General features: G+C 24.3%; 7 protein-coding genes across 7 annotated transcripts; 4 read left to right on the forward strand and 3 right to left on the reverse strand.

Annotated features, from left to right (window-relative positions):
• Positions 1–432: 432 nt before the first annotated feature.
• DICPUDRAFT_148527 (uncharacterized protein) lies at positions 433–2,484 on the forward strand (the record flags this gene model as incomplete). The annotated part of the gene is made up of 1 exon (XM_003284665.1): positions 433–2,484. One exon carries the CDS (start codon positions 433–435, stop codon positions 2,482–2,484), a length of 2,052 nt encoding a protein of 683 aa, XP_003284713.1.
• DICPUDRAFT_45676 (uncharacterized protein) lies at positions 2,479–4,517 on the reverse strand (the record flags this gene model as incomplete). The annotated part of the gene is made up of 6 exons (XM_003284694.1): positions 2,479–2,681; positions 2,762–3,095; positions 3,163–3,448; positions 3,515–3,999; positions 4,063–4,308; positions 4,461–4,517. The coding sequence occupies 6 exons, from the start codon at positions 4,515–4,517 to the stop codon at positions 2,623–2,625; spliced, it is 1,467 nt and encodes a 488-aa protein (XP_003284742.1). The 3' UTR covers positions 2,479–2,622.
• A 749-nt stretch (positions 4,518–5,266) lies between these two features.
• On the forward strand, positions 5,267–7,945 carry DICPUDRAFT_75678 (uncharacterized protein; the record flags this gene model as incomplete). Its single annotated transcript, XM_003284666.1, has 2 exons — positions 5,267–5,313; positions 6,883–7,945. 2 exons carry the CDS (start codon positions 5,267–5,269, stop codon positions 7,943–7,945), a joined length of 1,110 nt encoding a protein of 369 aa, XP_003284714.1.
• A 175-nt stretch (positions 7,946–8,120) lies between these two features.
• ABCB1 (uncharacterized protein) lies at positions 8,121–10,818 on the reverse strand (the record flags this gene model as incomplete). Its single annotated transcript, XM_003284695.1, has 2 exons — positions 8,121–9,331; positions 9,402–10,818. 2 exons carry the CDS (start codon positions 10,816–10,818, stop codon positions 8,121–8,123), a joined length of 2,628 nt encoding a protein of 875 aa, XP_003284743.1.
• A 429-nt stretch (positions 10,819–11,247) lies between these two features.
• On the reverse strand, positions 11,248–12,201 carry DICPUDRAFT_148531 (uncharacterized protein; the record flags this gene model as incomplete). The annotated part of the gene is made up of 2 exons (XM_003284696.1): positions 11,248–11,820; positions 11,926–12,201. The coding sequence occupies 2 exons, from the start codon at positions 12,199–12,201 to the stop codon at positions 11,248–11,250; spliced, it is 849 nt and encodes a 282-aa protein (XP_003284744.1).
• A 540-nt stretch (positions 12,202–12,741) lies between these two features.
• DICPUDRAFT_86395 (uncharacterized protein) lies at positions 12,742–14,124 on the forward strand (the record flags this gene model as incomplete). Its single annotated transcript, XM_003284667.1, has 2 exons — positions 12,742–13,381; positions 13,454–14,124. 2 exons carry the CDS (start codon positions 12,742–12,744, stop codon positions 14,122–14,124), a joined length of 1,311 nt encoding a protein of 436 aa, XP_003284715.1.
• A 408-nt stretch (positions 14,125–14,532) lies between these two features.
• DICPUDRAFT_148533 (uncharacterized protein) lies at positions 14,533–15,294 on the forward strand (the record flags this gene model as incomplete). Its single annotated transcript, XM_003284668.1, has 1 exon — positions 14,533–15,294. One exon carries the CDS (start codon positions 14,533–14,535, stop codon positions 15,292–15,294), a length of 762 nt encoding a protein of 253 aa, XP_003284716.1.
• Positions 15,295–15,336: the final 42 nt, after the last annotated feature.

The raw sequence follows: 15,336 nt of genomic DNA on the forward strand, positions 1-15,336 counted from the left end.
TTTTCTTTTTGATCTTTTTTACTTATTTCCTTTTGGAATGAAACACATTGTACCAAATTCTTTTGTTTCAAATCATCCATAATACTTCAAAATTTGGATTGAAATTATTTACAATTATTTGCGAATTGAACCTCCATTCTTTATTTTTTGTTTTAAATCTTTAATATTATCATCAAACTGTTTTTTTGTTAAACTTATAGGTTGTTTAAAATTGGGTCACACACACACACATATATATATATACGGAGAGTTATCTGTTGAAATAACGAAATATTCTATAACTGAATGATTCGGATAAATTTATGAATTAATTTTAAAAAAAAAAAAAATTTGTGTGTAATTTAAAAAAAAATAAAATTTTTTTATTTTTTTTTTAAAAAAAAAAAAAAAAAAAAAAAAGTTTTTAATTTTCCCGCAATGGAAAAGGTTTAAATGAATAGCATTAATAATAATAACAATAAAAACAACAGCAGTAATAATAATAATAATAATAACAATGGGGACAATAGTAATAAATGCAGTAAAAAATTTGGATTAATATGGGAAAATAAAATTTTAAGAAATAAAATAATTTTTTTTCGTGATTTAAATAATGACTGGAGAAAAAAAAATATAAATTTTATACTAGAACAACAATTTCAAAAACAAGAATACTATAGTAATTGTAGCATAGAGCAACAGGAGCAACAATTCTACTATTCAATAGAATCAGCAGTCCAGTTTGTCAAAGAAACACCAAGTTGCAAAAATATAGTATTAAATTATATCTACAGTAAAGAAAAGTTAATTAAATTTATGAAATTATTGGGTACAAGTAATGGGTTGGGGGGCAGTACAGAAAATAGCTTTATAAATGCAATTGGGAATAGTATATATAGCATTTGGTTTAGAAATGATGCTATATCAATTCACATCAACGAGTTAGAACTGCCACTGTCAGTTAGGGAGTTAAACCTTGAGGGATTGGAAATTAGGACACTAGATTTATCACCAAGTTCAATATTTACAAAATTATTTGGTAGTAGTAATAGATTAGTAGAGATATTTAGTAGCCCATTTTATAATATTGTATCATTGGATTTGGGTCAATTTAATGAGCCTCTGTTATCCGGTAAACACTTATCAAATGCTGTGTTTTTACAATATTTGGCTCTCAATTGTCAATTTAAATGTCCAATTTCAAAAGGAATGTTACCAGGGCAAAATTTAAAAGTCTTATCAATCCAAAGCAATTATAGATTTACAACCATTTATTTGCCAAAGTCTCTTAAAGAGTTGGAGTTTAAAGGAAGGAGCTATAATCAAATTATGTTCGAACCAGATATTTTAGATTGCATCCCAAAGTCTGTCGAGTCAATCAGAATGATATATTGCTTATCTTATTATCAGTTCTTTTTCAAAAAAAATCTTGTAAATTCATTAAAGAAAATAACCATAAACAACCCAACTATAAAAGAAAAAAATAGTTTGCGAACATTGTTAATACATTTCGACTGTAATATTAGCTCATCGATAGATATTAAAAAAAGAAGACCCCCAACACTTACTACACTAGCTATGACATGTACAGCAGGCCCACTCCAAGTCATTAGTATCAGTTTATTGCCACCATCTTTAACAGTTTTAAAACTTCCCTACAATTTATTATTATCAACAGATTCAGCAAGCGGTACAAAAGGTTTCCCAGGATCCATTACAGATTTTGAAGGTACACTCTCGCATTTATCAAGTAATTTTGAAAAGCCACAAAATATCGAATCGTTATCTATAATAATAACAAAAGTTTACACCAGAAATAATAATGATAGATTAAATTTATATGAGGAAGAAGATACTAATGAAAATCAATATATTAATATATACGAAAACAATCAACTATTTCATAGATTTACAAATTTAAAATCACTCATACTCAAAATTGAAGAAACTAATTTAATTTCAGAAATACCTACCCCAATCGAAAATTTAGAAATTGGAAAATTTGGGTCAAATAGATTAATAAAAACAACCAGTGAACTTAACAACTCATCTTTTCAGAAATTATTTGATTTTAATTTAAAACATTTATCAAATTTAAAATCATTAAAATTAGATGACTATTTTTCACAATTATTTTTAGACTCTATTAATAGCATACCGTCACAGTTGTCATCATGCACACAAGAAGCATCGTCACCTTTTCCAGCATCATTACTGTTATTAGAAATTAACTTTAATTTAGCAAGCTCTAGAGACCTAGGTTGGTTTTTTACATCAGATATTTTATCTTCAATCCAAGTTATAATCATCAAAGGTAAACATAATCCAGAAATTAGATCACTGCCAAAATCAATCGAGTATTTATTTATTCAAGATATAAACCCAATATTAAATGATAGAGTGTTTATGAAGAAATACTCTTCAATAGTTAGGGATTTTAATATAGTGGATCAACATTTACTATACAATAAATTAAAAGAACAAATAAACAATTATTTTAATTAATATGATATATTTTATTTTATTTATATTTTTATTTTTTAATTTTTTTTATAAAATAAATGTAATAATACAGAGTATTTCGCTTTTTAATATTTAAATAAATTTACAAAATTTACAATAATAAAGCAAATATTGATTAATTTAATTTCTTGGTTCTAAAACTAAATTAAATTCAGTTGGTTTTAAAGTTAAACCATAATCTATTGTTTAATGAAAAAAATACAATTATTAGTGTTGGTTTTAAATTGGCAATTTTTTAATATTTATAATTTACACTTACTCTCATCATAATTTATTTTATTACCATCTACTGAGGAAATTTTATAATTTAAAATTAAATTTGTAATAAATAAGTAATATTCATCTATGGCTAAATGCAATCCTAAACAAGCTCTAGGACCTAAACCAAATGTATAATATTCTTCATTTGAGATATGGGCAGTGGAGTTTAAAAATCTATTTGGGTCATATTGTTCACAGTTTTTATATATATCTTCATTGTAACTAAGTGAGAAAAAGTTTACAATTATTTGTGCACCTTTAGGAACAAAATAACTATCACCAACATAACAGTTTTCTTTTGCTACTCTTGGGATACCAAAAGGACCTGATGGCTATGAAGTTTTTTTAATATACGTTAGTTTTTTTTAGTTTTTTAAAAATAAATCTAATAATACTTACATGAGTTCTAAAGTTTTCTTTGATCATTGCATTGGTATAAAGTGTTTTGGATTTATCAGTTAAATAAACTCTATTACGATTTGGTCCAACTACAGATCTTAATTCATCATATACTTTTTCTTGTACCTCTGGGTTATTTACAAGGATCATAGTAGCTAATTCAATGGCAAGGGCAGTGGTTTCAATACCTGCTAATAAAACATCAAAAATAATTTGAATAACAATATCTATTTTTTTTTCATCACTTCCAAATTCTTCGATTAAATAATCAATTAAATCCCTATGTCTAATGAAGTGATTAAAATATTAGTTATTTATTATAATATACTATATAAATAAAGAGTATACTTACTTTTTAGAATTAAAGTTTGATAAATGTTCATGGTATCTTTTCTTGACTTGTTCCTTTACATTATAAAAGTGTTTATCTGTATACTTTGAATAGTAATAAAAGAATGGTTTAAATAAGTTGATATAATCTCCTAATTTTCCAGTACCCAATTCTTTGAATATTTTATCTATGGGTTTTGCAATATTATTGATGTTTGACATTTCATTGTCATCAAGGTTTAATTCTTCACTGAATACATATTTAAACATTGTCGAAATTGAATATTTTTGTGTGAATGTTCTAATGGGGAATTGTTTTTTATTTTTATAATCTTTATTAATAATATTTAATAATTGATTGACTTGTAATTCTAAGAAATTATATACACCAAGTTCATTCAAATTAATTCTTCTTAATGCTTTTGAAACTACAATTTTATTCTTTTTCCAATATTCACCATTACCTGATGAAATTCCACTAAAATTTGAGGAGTGCAATTCAAAAGTCTATAATAAAAAAAGTTCATTAGTGATTATTTAGAAAACAGTACTGGAGTTTTAAATACTTACTGTAGTGGCTGATCTATCTGAAAAGTTATCAAATTTATCAATATAAATTTCTTTGGCAATGTCTAAAGAACAAACAACAACTGTATAGGTATCCCCGAAATATAAACGGAATATTGGTCCATAGATCTTTTGTAAACTCATAAAGGTTCTATGAGGAAGCTTTCCTAATTGATGAAGATTGCCCAAGAAGGGAATTGGAATAGGACCTGATAACTGATTTGGATGTATTGATCTAAACTTTACATACTTTAAATAAATTATAGATATTAGAATATTTATAGTTTTATAAAACAAATAAAAACAAATAAAAACTTTTTGCAATAGGCAAACGAAAAGTGAAAAAGTCAATCAGACTTTTCTCTTTTATTAAAGTGTAAAAAACCTTTTAAAATATTTACGGATGAGTGTATTAAATAGACTATTATTAAAAGTAAGAAAAAATTTAGTATATCCATATTGATTTTAAAAAATATATATATATATATATATATATAAAACTATAACGCTTCAGTAAAAAATAATTATATTTTAAATCTTTTGTTTTTTTAAAAAGTGTTGTTTGGAAAATAAAAATATATATTATAAAATAATAAAATAAAATTTTAAATTCAGTCGATTTATTTTTTTTTTTTTTATTATTTTTTTTTTTTTTATTTTATTTTTTTAAAAAATTTCTTGTTATTTTATAATTAAAAATACTCCACATACACACACTTCTTACACTCAACATATTAATCAATACTTTTATATATAATTTCTCAAATAGTTAAAAAATGTAATAAACATCTTTAGAATGGGTACTTATATATATTAATAAAATATATTTTGTACATTTAATAAAAAATGTTGACACACATATAAAAATATCCAAAAATAAATTACATCATCTGTAAGTACACACTCTACCACCATTTTTCTTTATAACACACACTCACTATTTTTAAACATATCCCCAAATAAACCCACACTTTCACACAAACACGCTCACGCTCCATCACACAAACCATAATAGTTAAACCTTTTTTCTTAACGAAATTTTTTTTTTTTTTTTTTTTTCTATTTTTTTTTTTTTTTTTTTTATTTTATTTTTATTTTTATTTTATTTTATTATAAAAAAATAAACTATTAATAAAGGATAATGATTATTGTATGATTTAGGATTAATTATTTTTATTTATAGTTCTTTTTATAAAAATTATTGATGATGGATAAAAATAACAATAATAATAATAAAAATTATTATAATAGAATGTATGTGGGTGTGTTTTTGTGTTAATGTGGGTGATAGAGGTGGTGGTGGTGGCGGTGTGTGGGTGAATTGATTAATTAATATTTTTAAAATTAGTGCCAATGTTGTGGAGTTGGTGGCGTTGTTGGAGTTTTTGTAAATATTTTTTTTACCTGCTTATAATAAATTGATTTTTAATTTTTATTTTATACCATTTTTATATTATAAAATTAATATGAGTGATTGTAAGAACAAGGGTGTTACAATTAGATTTAATTTGTTTTAATTTTTTCAATCTTAATTTTTACTTTAAGATATTTTAATATATACAAAAAAAAAAAATAAAAAAAAAATAAAAAAATATAGTTTTTAATCATTTTAGGGAATTGTTTTTTTATTTTTTTTTTGTGAAAAGTATAGAATACATTTAATAATTCCAAGAAGAAAAAAAAATAGCAACAAAATTATAACTAATCTTGATTAAACAACAATAAAAAAAAATTAAATATTCAATGATTATTTTAGTTTTAAATTTTTTTTTTTTATTGTTATTTTTGTTTGAAAAATATTATAATCAATACACTATTAGAGGTGAGGGAATTTTTTAAGAACTTAATTTAAATGGATCTTGACTTGATTAACAATAATTTTTAGATAAAAATTAATTTGAAAGAAAAGGAAAAAAATGTAGATTTAATTTATGAAAATATTCATTAATCAATTTAAAATCTATCAAAATTTTTTTGGAGTTATTCTCAGTAAAATTTTATTAAAATTAATGTTTTTTAAATATAATAAATAATTGGGTATTCCAATGTAGAAATTATTTTTTATATTTTATTTTTATTTTTTTTAAATTATTTTTTATTAAACATACAATTGTTTTTTTAAACTATATAATATATAATTTATATCATGTAAATTTTAATTTAATAAAAATAAAAAACCTAATAAGTTAAAAATTTAAAAACTTTTTTATTAATAAAAATTATTATAATATTAAAAAGTTATAAATATATAATATATATTATTTAATTAGTTTATACTAACCCTTTCATGACAGTTGACATATTGTAATTTCAAAAAATTGGTTATTTTATTTTTTTTTAGGTTAAAAATATTTTAATATCTTTTACTTTTAACCTCAATCCTTTTATTATTTTTTAATTTAAAATTTAAAATATTTTTTGTAATTATTTATTATATTAATCTTCTAATACTTAAATTTACTCAAATTTCATTTAATCATATCTTGGTAGGAATTAAAATATTAATATCTTTAGTGAAAAAAAAAAAATCATATATTTTACAAACCCCATCTCCCCCCACTTTTTATTAATTTTAAAAATAAATAATAGGTTGAAATTATACTATCGATCATAATAGGATTGTAAATAAAATTGTTTTTATTAATTAAATAAAATAAATAAAATAAATAAAAAAAATATTTTTAATTCAAACATTTTATTTATTATTTTAATTTTTTATTTTTTTTATAAAAGTTTTTTATTTTTAAATTTGTTATTATTATTATAATTATTTTTTTATTTATTTTATTTTATTTACTTATATTAAAAAAAAATTTTTTTTAGAATGCAATCAAAATATAATGAATTCTCAAAAATACAATTAGAAACAATTAAAAACAATTCAAAATTAATTGAAAAATCAATTTGTATTATGATAGAAAATATAAAAAATGGTAAATTTCTAATTAAAAACAATAATGATAGCCCTGTTAGAATACTGGATATTGGCTCTTCTCATGGTAGAAACTCAATAACTCCTTTAAATATTATTATATCAAATATTTTAAAGCAAAATCCTAAACAATGCTTTGAAGTGTACCACGAAGATTTACCATCTAATGATTTCAGTAGATTATTTAATGAAATTAGTCAAAATTCCCAAAGTTATTTAAAACTATCCAATCAGATTTATTATTATGGTATAGGAAAAACATTTTATAATCAAGTGGTACCATCGAATTCCATTGATTATATATTTTCATTTTCAGCCTCTCATTGGTCCTCATATAATGAAGAGTTTTATAAAAACCCAGATTCACTATTAATGATCTATCGAGAAAGAACTCCAGAATACACAAAACACTGCTTAGAATGTCTTTTCAATAATTTTTCAAGTAGAGCTAAAGAATTAAAAAATGGTGGTATTTTCATTATTACTATTATGAATGAAAATGAAGACCTATCACCAGAAGAAAACACTGTTTACCAATATTTCAAATTAATGAAGGATGTTTGGTATCTAATGGTTAAAGATAATTTGGTTCCTAAAGAAGTGGTAGAAAAAATGATGTTACCTATCAATTTTTATAAAAAATCAGAGATCTATCAGGTCATTGATATGGTAGAAAAGCAAGAAGGTTTAAAATTGGTATCAATAGATCAAAATGTACAAACTTTCCACAATGTAGAGCTTAGCGATCTAGATAAAGCAGAGCTACTATTTAAATATATCAATGTTGCAAGTGAACCTACAATAAAATCATTTTTACCAGGCGACCAAAGAAAAAAAGATTTACTATATAAAGTTTTTAAAATTAAGTTTTTAACTTACCTAAAAACAAATAAAATAATTCCGATCAATAATCTTTACAGCTACTATTCAATAATTTTTGAAAAAGATTGTTAATAAAATGAAGATAATAAATATAACCTTTTTTTTTTTCTTAAATAAATAAATTACCAAAAAAAAAATGATAATAAATTTTAGTTTATTTAAACTTTTATTATTTATTAAAAAATAAATAACTTATTTATATTTTAATTGTTGCTTAAATTTAACGCGGGGAATTTTTTTTTATATATTAATTTGTAGATAATTGTCTTTTAACTAAATTGTGATAAATACCATCTGGATTTGATAATAGCTCTTGATGTGTACCAGATTCTTTAATTTCACCTTTATCTATAACAACAATGACATCTGAATTAATAACTGTTGATAAACGATGAGCGATTACTACTACTGTTCTATTAAACATTAACCTATCGATAGCCTCTTGAACTAATTTTTCTGAAACTGCATCCAAAGCACTAGTACTTTCATCTAATAACAATACCTTTGGATCTAGAATTAATGCTCTTGCAATTGCAATACGTTGTTTTTGACCACCAGACAATGATATACCTCTTTCATTAAGCAAGGTATCATAACCATGTTCAAACTCTTCAATGAACGAATGTGCATTAGCTTTCTTTGCTGCATCGATAACCTGTTCCATTGTTGCATTTGGGTTTCCAAACATAATATTCTCTTTAATGGAGCATGCAAACAATACTGGCTCTTGACTAACATAACCTATAATACCTCTATACCAAACTGGATCCAACTCTTTAATATCAACACCATCCAATGTAATTGTGCCATTATCTGGGTCATAGAATCTTTCTACCATTGATAAGATTGTTGATTTACCTTGACCACTTGGACCTACAAGACTTGTGACTCTACCAGTTTTTAATTTCAAATTGATACCTTTTAATATTCTTTCATTTGGACGTGATGGATAAGAGAACTCGACATCTTTAAGCTCGAGTTCACCAACAGCGTTATCTAGTACTTTACCACCTGATGTTGGAATGGCTGGTACTCTATCGAACAATTCAAAGATTCTATCAGATGAACCAATTGCTCTTAAGAAATCGGTCATTAAACTACTAACGAAGGCCAAAGCCATTGCTAAACTTAAAGTATATAAAAGGAAACTTGTAAGACTACCAGTGCTTAGTGAACCTTTAAGTACCTGTACAGCACCATACCAAACTATTAATGCAATAGCTAATTGGGCTACCAAAAATACAATTCCACTAAATACACCAGTAGCAACGGCTAAAGATTTACCAACTAAATAGCTACCATTAATATCTTTTGAATATAGGTCAATAAACTTTTGCTCTTTACTAAAAGAACGTACAACTCTAATATTTGATAATACTTCTTCACCTGTAGTAGATGATTTAGCCAATTCGTCTTGGAATTGTTTACCTAATTGTTTGATTTTTTTACCATAAAATACTTTATATAAAAAAGATTAGTATAAAAAAAATATAAATAATAATATATAATAATGATATATTATACATACCTGTTGCAATAGCTAAAACTGGTACAATTGATAACATTAATAAGGTTAATTTCCAATTTGTAATAAACAATAAAATGATTCCACCAATGATTTGAATTGTATAACGGAATAGCATTGATACATTAACAGTAACACTGTTTTGAATGACTTGTGAATCGCTTGATAATCTAGATACTAATTCACCAGTTCTATTTTGATCAAAGAATGCAACCTCTTGGGTGACAATAGCAGCAAATAAATTTCTTCTGATACGTGCAACAAACTTTTGGCCAGCTAGATAGAATAACCATGAACGGATAAGAGTAGCCACTGAACCAATGATAAAAATAATAACAATTGATAGGGTAGCTCTATTTAAAGCATTAAAGTCATGAGTAGTTGCAATTACCTCGACGATTTGACCAAACATATATGGCATAGCAAGGGATGTAAGCGAGCTAATTACCAAAGCAACCATAGCTGACAATATTATAGGAAGCTCTGGTCTTGATAACTGTATAAGTCTTTTGAGATTCGAGTGTTTAACAGTAACTTTTTTATTCAATCTCTTTTTCTCATTCTCTTGATCAAAAAACTCTTTTTCTCTTTGGGCTCTTCTACGACTACTTCTATAGCTTAATTGAATGGTTATAATGTGGAGTAATAAAAATATCACAATCAATGGGATACCCACCAAAACCAATACGATGGTGATCTCTCTAGCTATTGAACTTTCGAAAATTGGACTGTTGGTTGGAATATCGAATGTAGTAGTGCTAGTAGCATTTCTAATTGATTGTTCTAATTTTGTAATATTGGTTACCGTGAAATACGCTTTTGTACTAGTATATGCCAATGCTATTATTGAAATTATATAGGAAACAACGTGATATATATAATTATCTGAAAATATTAATAATAACCAAAACAATGACAAGAAATATGATAGTAACAAAATATCAAAAGAAGAATAATAATAAAAATAGGACATGTTGAAGCTATTTGCAATTTGACTTTCCATTTCTGAGCTTGTTAATGTACCGGCACTACCTGAATTTGAATTACTTGTAGTATTTGTTGGATAAAATATTATACTTCTAGCAGGAGTACTAAAATACAATGCATTGATCGATATAATATAACCAAGTAATACTACAAGTGAAATGATTTGAATAAAAGTTCTAATTGATTTTCTTTTGGTTTTATCTAATTGATAATTAAAAAACACTGTCTCCTTAATATCCTCTTCTTCTTCCTCCTCTTCCTCGTTAATTGTCTTTTTCTTTGGTAGTATAAACTCTCTATTTGCATTTTTCATACCATATTCTTGATCTGAAACACTCTGTTGTTTTCTTTCTTTTTTATCATCATATGATTCTAATAACGATTGACTTTCGATATCATCATCATTACTTTTATAAACTGATTTTTTCCCCATTTTTTAAAAAAGAAAGGTATTATAAATAATTTATTAGCACACAAAATATAATAAAAAAACAAAATATATAAAAAAAAAATAAAAACAATAAATTATATATAAAAAAATAAATATAAAAATATAAAATAAAAGTATGAATTGTGTGTCCTATAAAATATTTAAATAATTAAAATAAAAAATAGGGGAAATAAAAAAAATAAAATTTTAAAAAAAATAAAAATTAAATTAAAAAAATCAAAAAAAAAATAATTTCAAATACGAAATGATTTGGTGGGGTGTATTTGTGTATGTGGGTGTATGAGGTTATATTATATTATATTTGAAATCGGACAATTATTAACTTTTTTTTTTTATTTTCTAAATTTGGAACCTAATATGCCTAAATAAAAATAAATATTGAAACACGTGAACTTATAAATTAGGATATTTTTAAATATAGTTTTGTTGATTTGATAAAAATTGTTTAAGATAGGGTATCCAGCTAGATGGAATAGGTGCATCCCAAATACCCAAATATTGAATATTATAGGTTTTTAATAATTCGAAACGTTGTTGTAACTCTGGATCTGTAAAAGGATTGTTATTGGCATCGACAGTCATAACACCAACAGCTAATTTTGATAATGGAATCGAGTTTACTGCAAATTGCAATGCATTTGAAAATCCAGAATATGAACCTGCATAAGTTGACATTGTAAAAATTTTATCTACATTGGTTTGACCTAATAAAGTAAGATTCCAAAATGGGTCATAAGTTGCTGCACAAACTGTCAATGTTTTTCCGTTTTTGTGTAATTCGTTGGCAAATTGATTAATAAAGTTTGCATAACCTACAGCATCCTCTGGTGTTCCACCAACTGGTTCAATATCGATATTCCATCCATCAAAACCTTCCAATAAAGCTTGTTGAACTGCTGCATCAATAAATGGTTGTGGATTATTAATTAATTGACGTGCATATTGAATAACCTCTGGACGACCCCATGGACAACATGTAGATACCTGAAGAAAAAAAACAAAAATAAAAGAAATTAAATATTATTTATTTGAATTTTGAATTTTGAAATTTGAAATTTGAATTTTAATATAAATATTATAAAAAAATACCATTGGTAATGTTTTTAATCCTGAACTTTGAAGGGGATATTGAACATCAGTAAGGTTATTAATAATCAATGTTGAATTTGGGCCTAAATTAAATCTCTCAAATGATACTGTATCAATCATTTTTCCTAATGACAAAATTTGTTGTAAATCTGATGCTATATCTTCATTAGTTCTTTCCAAACCCATCCATGGCATAATACCAGTTGATGACTGTGCATAGATTGAAACACTATATATTATGAATACAAAAAATAATATTACTTGTATTTGTTTCATTTTTAAAATTAAAAAATTGAATTACTTTTATTTTTTAGATTTTTTTATTTTTTAAAAAAAAAACAAAAAAAAAATAAAAAAAAATCTAAAAAAAATAAAATTTTTACTATTTATTTTTATTTATTATAAATACTGCAACTAATTATTACCATTATTTATTTTTTTTATTTCTTTTTATTTATTATTACATTTTGTTTTTTTTTTATTTATAGAAATATGAAATTAAAGTAAATAAGGGGGGTAAAAATTAAAAAAAAAAAATTAAAAAAAAAAAAAAAAATTAAAATTAGTGTGTGGTGCGATTTATTATTATAATGGTATTATTAAGTTTTTTAAAGATATATTAACAAGTAATGTTGTTTTGAAATTATAAATTATCTTAGTAAATATTCAAGTGTCACGGATACCGTTTTTTGTTTTTTTAATTTTTTTAAAATAAAATAAAATTATTTTTATAAATTAATTTTTTTTTAAATTTTTTTAACCATTTTTTATTGTGTATTTAAATAAAAAACTAATATCTGTTATTTATATTATAAAATGAAATATTTTATAATTTTTATAGTATTAAATATTTTATTAGGTGTGGTTTATAGCGATGGGAATGTTACACCACAGAGTATAAAAATTGCATTTTCTCAATCAATTGATCAAATTAGAATAACATGGTATACTGAAGATATATCAGAAGCACCCGTTATATTGTATAACACTCAATTATTTTCACCAGAAAAAGATTCATCATTAGCTGTACAAGGAGAAGTAATTTCATATAAATCAGAGGATTCAAATTTTGTAGGTCATCCAAACACTGCTGTTATTGAAGGACTTTCAGATTTTACCACTTATTATTATTGTGTAGGTGATAAATCCGTTGGTGTATATAGTCAAATTTATAATTTTACAACTGGTATTACAAGTAATATTGGACAATTCGAATCATTCACACTTGCATTTTATGGAGATATGGGTTTTGGTGGGGTCGGTTTACAATCTGATTTTCCAACAATAAACAATGTTTTATCAAGAGATGATATTAGCTTTATTATTCATGTCGGAGATATTGCTTATGCTGATTTAGGTGCAAGTACTGAACTTACAGGCAATCAAACTATTTGGAATGGTTTCTTAGAATCAATTACTCCATTAGCTACACATCTACCATATATGACCTGTCCAGGTAAGTCCTTTTAATTATAACATGTTTTTAGTATCCATTACTAATTTTTAACTATATTAATATTGTATACAGGTAATCATGATTTATTTTATGATGATTTATCAGTTTATTCAAGAACATGGCAAATGCCAACCGATAAAGATAGTGATACATGGTATTCATTCGATTATAATGGTGTTCATTTTGTTGGTTTTTCATCTGAACATGACTATACACCATTATCACCACAATTTGCATGGTTAGAAAATGAATTAAAGACATATCGTCAAAGCAACCCAGATGGCTGGCTTGTAGCATATTCACACAGACCATTCTATTGTTCTGCAATTTGGGATTGGTGTGATGATACTCCATCAGATAGTATAACTCATCACAATGATAGTCTTGGCAAAGAAACATTTAACTTGATCGAAGATTTATTATATCAATATAATGTTGACCTCTATTTAGCTGGTCACCAACATGCCGAGGAATACTCTGTTCCAGTCTACAAAGGTAAAAACACAGGCTCTTTCGACGAACCAAAAGCAACAGTTCACATCACTGTTGGTACTGGTGGTAACGCTGATGGCTCTATTGCAGGCTGGCAATCAAGACCAACCTGGGCTGGTGGTGAAAGAACCGTTTCACCCGGATTCGCAATGTTAACATTCTATAACTCTACCAGTCTGGGCTATAAATTTGTTGCAAATGTCAACAACACCATTATCGACGAATTCACTTTAACTAAAGGTTCCTTTTAAAAAAAATTTAATTATTAATTTTTAAAATGATCTCATCATTATTTTAAAAATAATTTAAAAATTTAATTAATTTAAATATTTATAAAAACAATAATATTATATTAATATAAATTATATTCTTTTATTATCTAAAATTTTTATTTTTTATTTATTTATTTATAATAATAATTTAGTGATGATCATTGCAACTGTGGGTGTAATAGTTGTTTTTAATACTACTATTGTACATGGCATACTTGTTAAAAATGTCCCTTCTAATACATTTTTGTTTTTAAATGAAATTTTGGAGGTTAAAAAATAACAAAGCTCACAAAAAACATAACTAAGGTTACAGTATTTTATGGATATTATAAATTTGCATGTTTATCATTAGATAAAAATAATAACTTAATTGTTGTTAATCCAGAAATGTGGAAAGATAGTTATTATTTAATTCAAAATACCTCAAATAGTATCAATAAAACAAATTTAGAAAATTCATTCACAGCAACAGATATAAATTTAAATATTCATTATTATTATTTATTGGATGTAAATGGTCAAGTAAATGTTGGTATGAATAAATTTGAATGTATTGAACGTTATGAAATTGGCTACGAGTGTTACAAATTTTCAATCAATTTAATTCGATTAAATCAAATCAAAGTACCAATATTAAATTATACTGATATTATTGGAATATTAGGATATAATGATTCAATATTAATATGTGGTAATCATCCTTCAAATAATAGTTTAATAGTATATAAATACAACATTACAACTGAAGAACAACAGTTTTTATTTACAAATAATATGAAATTAACTCATTTAATTCAGCACCAATTCGCATCAAATCAAAATTGTCTATTCTTTTCAAATAAATCAAATTCATCAATTCTTTATGATATATTTAATGAACGTATCATTTTAAAAAATGATAAATTAAATTTAAATATATCGGAACATTTAGAACAAGGTAATGAAAGAACTATCTACTATTTTATGCATGATGCTTCAAATGAAAAAAATATACCACCAATTAATAGACCAGGCTATTATGGCCAACCATTACCAACAGAAAAACAATATTATAATAATATAATAACAAATAATTCAAATTCTATTTATCAATTATCACCAGTATTAATTTTATTAATTTCAATTTTTATTTCAATTTTATTTTCCTAATAAACTAAAATAAATAAAACATCATTATTTTTTAAAAATTTT

Source organism: Dictyostelium purpureum, assembly GCF_000190715.1.
Source record: "Dictyostelium purpureum unplaced genomic scaffold DICPUscaffold_30, whole genome shotgun sequence".
In the NCBI taxonomy this organism is placed as follows: Eukaryota; Evosea; class Eumycetozoa; order Dictyosteliales; family Dictyosteliaceae; genus Dictyostelium; species Dictyostelium purpureum.